This window comes from Mizuhopecten yessoensis, unplaced genomic scaffold, assembly GCF_002113885.1.
Source record: "Mizuhopecten yessoensis strain PY_sf001 unplaced genomic scaffold, ASM211388v2 scaffold9133, whole genome shotgun sequence".
NCBI lineage: Eukaryota > Metazoa > Mollusca > Bivalvia > Pectinida > Pectinidae > Mizuhopecten > Mizuhopecten yessoensis.
The window spans coordinates 898,490-908,155 of record NW_018407895.1 but is presented as its reverse complement, the minus strand read 5'-3'; the positions used below and the strand labels follow the sequence as shown (position 1 = coordinate 908,155).

The 9,666-nt window shown below is 39.3% G+C and overlaps 1 protein-coding gene across 1 annotated transcript in view; it reads right to left on the bottom strand.

Annotated features, from left to right (window-relative positions):
• The window catches only part of LOC110457424 (la-related protein 1B-like), a 51,635-nt gene that overhangs the window by 21,011 nt on the left and 20,958 nt on the right, over window positions 1-9,666 (bottom strand). Inside the window, exon 6 of the mRNA XM_021508703.1 lies at window positions 2,785-2,958. Coding sequence (XP_021364378.1) covers window positions 2,785-2,958 — 174 coding nt within the window. The remainder of the gene's footprint in view (window positions 1-2,784; window positions 2,959-9,666) is intronic.

Sequence of the window (9,666 nt, the reverse complement as noted above, 5' to 3'; positions counted from 1 at the left end):
CCCCCCCCTTTATTCGATGTGGCACTCTAATGATAATATGTGAACACTTTATCCATAAGTGTATCAGACACAAGCGTATCTAGCTGGGCGACATGTGTAGGTCATCAAACAGTACGTATTGTACTAATATTAACAAACATGAAAATGTCATCACACACACCATTTTCTCACTATTTCTAAACATTTTCTTAGTATCGATTGCATAAAGTTTCATATAGCACAACAAGTGACATGTTTCTGCCTGAAGAAGGTGACGAAGTACATGTTGTACTTGTCACTGAAATGTCACACAAACAATTCACTGGATATGCTTTATGAACCTCTATACATTTTCTCAATACATTTGCTGTGTTGGTATCTAGGTTTATTGGTGTTTGTTAATCGTTATAGTGTCTGGAATGATGTGGGTAAACCTTATGGAATTCTGGATTTAAGAGCTGCACTACTCCTAGTGGTGGCCGTTTCTACTGATGGTTATTGGTATCTAAGATAGTGGTGGTGTTGTTCTGAATGGTATCTGGAGTAGTGGTGGCCGTTTCTACTGCATGGTATCTGGAGTAGTGGTGGCCGTTTCTACTGATGGTCATTGGTATCTAAGATAGTAGTGGTGTTATTCTGAATGGTATCTGGAGTAGTGGTGGCCGTTTCTACTAATGGTATCTGGAGTAGTGGTGGCCGTTTCTACTGATGGTTATTGATAACTAAGATAGTGGTGGTGTTGTTCTGAATGGTATCTGGAGTAGTGGTGGCCGTTTCTACTGATGGTCATTGGTATCTAAGATAGTGATGGCCGTTTCTACTGAATGGTATCTGGAGTAGTGGTGGCCGTTTCTACTGCATGGTATCTGGAGTAGTGGTGGCCGTTTCTACTGAATGGTATCTGGAGTAGTGGTGGGCGTTTCTACTGATGGTCATTGGTATCTAAGATAGTGATGGCCTTTTCTACTGAATGGTATCTGGAGTAGTGGTGGTCGTTTTTACTGATGGTCATTGGTATCTAAGATAGTGGTGGTGTTGTTCTGAATGGTATCAGGAGTAAGTGGTGGCGGTTTCTACTGATGGTCATTGATATCTAAGATAGTGGTGGTGTTGTTCTGAATGGTATCTGGAGTAGTGGTGGCCGTTTCTGCTGATGGTCATTGATATCTAAGATAGTGGTGGGGTTGCTTTGAATGTTATCTCGAATAGTGGTGGCCTTTTATACTGAATGGTATCTGGAGTAGTGGTGGCCGTTTCTACTGCATGGTATCTGGAGTAGTGGTGGCCGTTTCTACTGCATGGTATCTGGAGTAGTGGTGGCCGTTTCTACTGCATGGTATCTGTAGTAGTGGTGGCCGTTTCTACTGATGGTCATTGGTATCTAAGATAGTGATGGCCGTTTCTACTGAATGGTATCTGGAGTAGTGGTCGCCGTTTCTACTGCATGGTATCTGGAGTAGTGGTGGCTGTTTCTACTGATGGTCATTGATAACTAAGATAGTGGTGGGGTTGTTCTGAATGGTATCTGGAGTAGTGGTGGTCGGTTCTACTGATGGTCATTGGTATCTAAGATAGTGATGGCCGTTTCTACTGAATGGTATCTGGAGTAGTGGTCGCCGTTTCTACTGCATGGTATCTGGAGTAGTGGTGGCCGTTTCTACTGATTGTCATTGATAACTAAGATAGTGGTGGTGTTGTTCTGAATGGGATCTGTAGTAAGTGGTGGCCGTTTCTACTGATGGTCATTGATAACTAAGATAGTGGTGGTCTTGTTCTGAATGGTATCTGGAGTAGTGGTGGCTGTTTCTACTGATGGTCATTGATAACTAAGATAGTGGTGGTGTTATTCTGAATGGTATCTGGAGTAGTGGTGGCCGTTTCTACTGATTGTCATTGATAACTAAGATAGTGGTGGTGTTGTTCTGAATGGTATCATGAGTAAGTGGTGGCGGTTTCTACTGATGGTCATTGATATCTAAGATAGTGGTGGGGTTGCTTTGAATGTTATCTCGAATAGTGGTGGCCGTTTCTACTGAATGGTATCTGGAGTAGTGGTGGTCGTTTCTACTGATGGTCATTGATATCTAAGATAGGGGTGGTGTTGCTTTGAATGTTATCTCGAATAGGGGTGGCCTTTTCTACTGAATGGTATCTGGAGTAGTGGTGGGCGTTTCTACTGATGGTCATTGGTATCTAAGATAGTGGTGGTGTTGTTCTGAATGGTATCAGGAGTAAGTGGTGGCGGTTTCTACTGATGGTCATTGATATCTAAGATAGTGGTGGTGTTGTTCTGAATGGTATCATGAGTAAGTGGTGGCGGTTTCTACTGATGGTCATTGATATCTAAGATAGTGGTGGTGTTGCTTTGAATGTTATCTCGAATAGTGGTGGCCTTTTCTACTGAATGGTATCTGGAGTAGTGGTGGCCGTTTCTACTGATGGTCATTGATATCTAAGATAGTAGTGGTGTTATTCTGTGAGCAGTGAGGTATCATTAAGAAGATGTAAAATGTTAAACAAATCCTAGACAACTTTGTGGATTACCAACAATAATTAGCTATACACAGGAAAGTCGTGTCTGTTAACTTGTGTAAGTAGATTAACCTCTTGTCTATTTATAGTAACTCTGATCCTATACTCATCATGACCCTGTCAGTTCCATCTCAGTTCCTGTTTATAATATCAGTCAATCCTTGGCCCCTGTTTACAAAAAAAGTCGCTCCCTCAGTTTCTGTTCAGGTATTACTCTACCAAATACTGGCTCAGCCTCTGTTTGCTACTTCTCGTGATTTATAGTACTAATACCTGTTAAGTTTTCCACGTTGGAATCAACACCCCTACTCCTGGCCCCTCCACGGCCCCTTCCTCTTCCCCTTCCACCTCGTCCACCTCTCCGATTATAGTTCCCGTAGCCTCCTCGGGTGTCACGTGGACTTAAGGGCCTCATGTCATCCCGCCAGTTTTTGGAATGATCAGCTCCTGAAAATTATAACAAATATAAACATCAATCCTTAATTCTTGTCTATTTTTCAAAAGTCCTTCTAATTCTGTCGTTAGAGCCAAATCTATCCTCCTATTAATCACTTATTTAATCTGGGCCTAGTTGTTCAAAAGGTGATTAGCTTAATCAGTGATCAGCGCAAATTTTGATTTTGGTGTATCTTTAAAACACAACCATTGAATTAATTACAACTTTCCAGATATAAAATATTTAGTACAGTGAATTTACATGCAAAATTGTGAGATTTTATCTTGTATATTATCGGAATAATTAAAGGTTGGAAAATGTCGTTAAACTGTGATTAAGCTAACCAACTTTTGAACAACTGGGCTCTGGAAGATAAAGGTTACAGGTTACCGTGCAGTGATATACACGGTTACTGTACAGTTATTATCAAGGCAGTAAAATGTAAGTAAAGGAAACCATGAGCTTGGTTACCAGGCGTCCAGACACCAACATACTGTAATCTCCAATGCATCACATGTTACACAAATACCATTAGAACAGAAAACATTGTCTCAAAGGTTAATTATATGTTACCTAAGACGTGTAGGCGTGTATATGTCATCACGTCACCTAAGACACTTGTGTGTAAAGGTGTGTATAGTGCTTGTGTAATGCCCGTATTGATGTTTGTGACACCCTCGGGCTACACCAACAGCTGGTACCACATACTTCTGTACAATGTACTACTGGTGATCACAAATCAAAAGTGAACATTAAAATCAAATAATTTGTGTACCTTTTGTTGTAAACTCTGTGGAGATATCGAAGGCAGGAATAACGTGATGCATTTGATTTGTAATCCTCATTTGTCTAATCAAGGACTTAAACTAGTTGTCAAATCAAGGAATAACATGTACCTAACCTGGTTTATATGTTAACTCCCAGCTTCCATATCATTTACCCCAACACCATGGGCCAGATGTACAATCCACTACTGTGTGATATGTAAGGAAACATCACCCATATCTAGTAGACTTTCACTTTGCAGAATATATATACATGTATACATATGATAAGTTAAAAATCAGAAACACACATAAATATATACCAGGTATACACTTCTGGCCATATACACACCATTCATGATTCAATTCCAAACACAATACGTACACATATCTTTATGTATACACATACCTTGTGCTGTGCAATACATTATGCCACTATTTATAGATAGTATTAGTAATTACAATGATGACATCAGTATAGCGATTGAATATGCTCAACTTCTGCCTTCCCGGACATGTAGGTTAATTTTAAAAGTAGACAAACTTGTCGTCACTGCCGTGTTACACTTATACTGGGAGGAGAAGGAATGTGCTCTATGGATGTTTCAATACATCATTAGTTTTTACACTCCATTACTGATCATATACGCTTTTGTATTAGTACTGTAGAAATACGTTTAGTATGTTTGGATTGCTAATTTTTTTAATTTTTTTTTTTAAATTTTACACCAGTTATGAAACAAGTCACTTCAACTTACATTAATCACTCTTGTTGGCCCGGATGTTAGCTGGATGTTAGCTGGATGTTAGCGTGAAGGGGTTTTAATGAGGGAGGAAACAGAAGATCTTTGATAAAAAATATGTGGTTGGGAATAAGGTAACCCATACCTTTTCACATCCCATTGGGGAAGCATGTCCTTTATAGTTGGTCTAGAGGCAATGATAAGTTTGGGTCCCGTATTGTTTGTCTAGGTGCAATTGTCAGTTTTGGAGTACTGTAAAGTTGGTTTAGATGCAATGGTCAGTGTTTGTGGTATTGTTAAGTTGGTCTTAATGTGATGGTCAGTTTGGGTACTGTAGAGTTGTTTTCATTCAGTCTGTTAGTAGCTCTGTCCAGTTGGTCTAAATATGATGGTGTATAGCTTGCATGATGACCTGTACTGAGGTCAAGCCGTGTTAGCACAGCAGATGGCAGGCCGTCGGCGGCAGCCAGGTGACAAACTCTGATCACCAATATAGCACTATCTGCAGGCTACCTCACACCACCGTCACGACTACTTCCCTCTGCTATTGACATCAAGGTATGAGACTTCCAAAGCTCAGCCTTAACACACCAAATATCCTTCGAGCAATTTATTCACAATTGATCACCCTGTAGAACTCATCAGAATGTCAGGGAGAACGACCCAATGGAATGAAGGATTAGAGTCACACCTAGAAATACATCATTATCATAAGTTTCCAATATGCACACCAGATTTTACAAGAAAGAAATATCCCTACAAACCTATGATTACTTACAAGCATAACATGTATAATGGTACTGAGAAGAACCTGAAAGTTCCTGGTCACCAATTTCATACAAAATATGCATTTTGAACGCATTGGTCAGCATGAGACTAGGACTCTGAAATTTAGTATTACAGCTTGGAAATTATTAAGGCAAGCTGGTAGATCAAGATAAAAAGAAATATACAGCAAGTATTTGATACCAAACATTAAATCTTTGGAGATGATGGGACTTTGAGATGCTGACAATGTCTGTGATGACTTATGAATTGACCACATCAGTGACAATCTGTGACCTTGACCCTACCTACACCACCTGTAGTGACCTTATTTGTTAATATGATTGACCTTTTGTAGCAACTGTGACATAAGTCTTGACCTTTTACACCAGCTGTGACCTCATATGCAAATATGGCTGCAACCTTTAGAAATAATGCCAGTCGGGTGACCTTGTAAATACAATTGTAAAAAGTAAATTATCAAATTATTAATGAATCAGTTTCTTATCGCAAGCCTCCCAACGTAAAAAAAAGGCCCAATGGGCCTGCATCGCTCACCTGGTATTAATCTCACACTTGTAATCTTAATAGTGGACTAAAATACAGCTACAAGCAGAATATCAGTGTTTGATTCATAAGAACCTATTAAAAGATTTAAACATGACGCCTGTGTCCTTGAATGTCGAACAAGGACATAAGGTTGATAGTGGGTCAAGGTCATTCATTTGAACAAACTTGGTAGCCCTTCATCCCAGCATGCTACAGGCCCAATATCAGTACCCTGGGCCTTTTGGTTATTAAGAAGTCATTTGAAGTTTTAAGACATTTGACCCCTGTGACTTTCAAAGTGGGTCAAGGTCATTCATTAGAACAAACTTGGTAGCCCTTCATCACAACATGCTACTGGCCAAACAGCATCATCCTAGGTTTTTGTGGTTATTGAGAAGAAGTTGTTTAAAGGTTTTTAACATATTTGACCCCTGTGACCTTGCATAATTGAAAATAGGTGAAGGTAATTTTTTTAACAAACTTGGTAGCCCTTTATCCCAGTTTGCTTCTGGCCAAATATCGTCATCCTAGGCCTTTTGGTTATTGAGAAGAAGTTGTTCTAAGTAAAATATTGACGCCGGACGGACGACCGACGTCGCACCATGGCATAAGCTCACTTGGCCCTTTGGGCCAGGTGAGCTAAAAACATGTAGTTTCACATTACTCATGTCTTGTTAACGCTATTTGCAGGTATTTCTATGTGTCACTTCCGGTCATAACAATGAATATGGATACCATGAATGATAAGTTACAATGTTTAATAGAATTTCAGTCAATAATATGTGTACATTAAAGGCAACAAACACTTGTATGAAGTTTCATGAAATTCACTTCAGTAATAAAGTTGCTAGAGCGATAACATTTTTTCTTCTTCTAAAAACAGTAACAGTGACCTTGACCTTCAATTTAGAAACCTGAAAGGAGAACCTTTTCAAGGCATTGCCATACAAAACACTTGTTTGAGGTTTCATGAAATTACATGAGGAATGAAGTCGCTAGAGCAATGACAAATAGTGCAGTAACATACGTACGGGCAGAATCCTATATCCCCTCAAACTTTCGTTGTGAGGCCAGGGATTAATGAATTGGGACAGGATGGAACAGACATGAGTAACAAACACCATATGCCTCGACCTCCACACCCAAAATAAAATAGTGTGTATAAAATAGCCACTCAAAATGGTCAAAGAAGACAGGACATTCAGTAGAAAATGACAGTTTATCTTAAGTTTGTTTACAGCACATATCGCTATACAATGCTATTCTTATACAACCTTTGTGTGATGGGCACATCGCCTGGACCACGGTCACCTCTATCCACATATTCACAACTGGACATTGGATTGTGACCTGACCAAGGTCGTCCAGCTCCCGTCCAGGTAGCCACGCCAGCTCACTAGTACGTGGAATTTTACTAACAGAAATTTCCTGTGTGGATACCCCACAACAGCTCACAAGTTTGTGGACTTAAGTCACTAGCAATCTCCTGCCCAGGTGATTTAACCAGCTCATTAGACCATGGAAAGTATTGACGAATAGAAATCTCCTATCCCAGTCACTTCAACAGCTCACTAGACCCTATAATTTAACCAATGTAAATCTCTTGTCAAAGTTACCAAGCCAGCTCACTAATCCATTGAATTCAACCAATAGAAATCTCCTGTCCAGGTAACCAAGCCAGCTCACTAATCCATTGAATTCAACCAATAGAAATCATCTGTCCAGGTAACCAAGCCTGCTGATCACTAATCCATTGAATTCAACCATTAGAAATCTTCTGTCCAGGTAACCAAGCCTGCTGATCACTAATCCATTGAATTCAACCAATAGAAATCTCCTGTCCAGGTAACCAAGCCAGCTCCCTAATCCATTGAATTCAACCAATAGAAATCTCCTGTCCAGGTAACAAAGACTGCTCACTAATCCATTGAATTCAACCAATAGAAATCTCCTGTCCAGGTAACAAAGACTGCTCACTAATCCATTGAATTCAACCAATACAAATCTCCTGTCCAGGTAACCAAGCCAGCTCACTAAACCATTGAATTCAACCAATAGAAATCATCTGTCCAGGTAACCAAGCCTGCTCACTAGTCTATGCACATCAACCAATAGATCCAAGATTTAATAGGATATGATTGTTTTGGTTGCTAATTAAACATTTACATAGTGTTATCCTGTTAATAACTTAGCATATGGGACATGTGACTAGTAAACTCTCAATAACCACACATATTACACACATGTAAGCTCCAGGTGAAGCAGTTTCCTGAATGATTGCGGCATGGAGCTGTCATTCACAAACAAATGTACATGATAAGTTCCATCATTGGTCACACTTGAACGCCTCTCACCTGGCCCGCCAGGTAACTACCAGAGTTGTGGCCCGAGGCATCAGGGCTTCCGTAATGACCTAAATCATAGCAGACTAATGGTGTAGCTCATCTACCTTTCATGCTCAAATAGCAAGACAAATCCAATATCTTACAACACACTTTGCCCACATACTGCACAGACTATCAAATGTTTGCATTGTCTCTTCAAACATTTATGTACATAAGGAAAAAATGTATGGAAATGAGCTTAAAATTACGCATAGTTAGCAGATTGAGTTTAAATTAGAGAATCTGATTGCTGACGAGTCTCTTATGTATACAAGATTCTAAACAAGTACTCTTACAAATCGCCATACACATTACACCTTGGGCAGCTGAATCTCCAATATGGCTGCAGTGGCCTTTGACTGGTCAAAATTTAGATATTGAGCGATTTCAATCTAATTTGGTATATAGGTATACTATGCTGCTATGAACGATAAATTGACTTCGATTAGCTTTATCTATGACTTTGAGGGTAATTTTGGGGTCTTCAGAAACAGTTACAATTAGTACTTGCATGATCAATTTTTGATAAATTCAGCTTGATAAATTGTAGCTGTGACCTTGGTATTCTGAAACAGGAACTGCTCATCTAAAGAAGTTTTACACTTGATTTTTGTACAAAATCAACTATAAAATCCATTCAGAAATTAAGTAAATGGAGCGATGACGCTGAATCTAGACAGGACAGGCATGGCAAACACTATAAGAACTTTATAAAATGTAACTGTGACCTAGGCATTCTGAAACAGGAACTGCTCATCTAAATTATTTCTATACTTGACTTTAGAAAAAAAATATACCATAATTCATTCAGAAATCAAGTCACCAGAGCGATGATACTGAATCTAGACAGGATGGTCAAGGAAAACACTGTAAGGCCCAGTCCCCAATGGTGGGCATCAATATCTTTTTATTGTATAGGGATCACCTTCCTCTGTCCATAGTCATATCTGCTGAAAATTAAATGTACACTTTATATAGGAATAGCATCCCTTAGCTGATATTGTTATTCATAATTTGAAAATGAAAACTAGAAATATGTCAAAATGACATGAGTCACCCCGTCTCCTGTATGATCATTTTCAGATATATCAGTGACCAAGCTACAACTGATATATTTCCACCTGTCAATCAAAATGGTCTAACAATGATCAGGTGTAAATACATACACACTGTTTAGGTAGCGATGCCTACACATGGAATTAATAAGAAAGCATGTGACAAATATAACGTTAGCGTTGACCGACACCTCGTTTACGGGGACATCTGCTAACACGGTCACCTGGCATGGGCAGAACAGATAATTGGAATATAACGATGTTGTTTTCACAACATTAAGTCTCAGAAAAGATTCAATTTTATATACGAATAAATCTTTTACTTTTTTTGTTATAAAATACACTTTCTGATCGTCTGCAAATCCGACTGAATCGGACACCGATATCGGCAGAGTGTGTACGCTTAAAAGCAGTCACTCAAACAGGTCCGATGAGGACCGCCAACAGCCAAATTCGCGA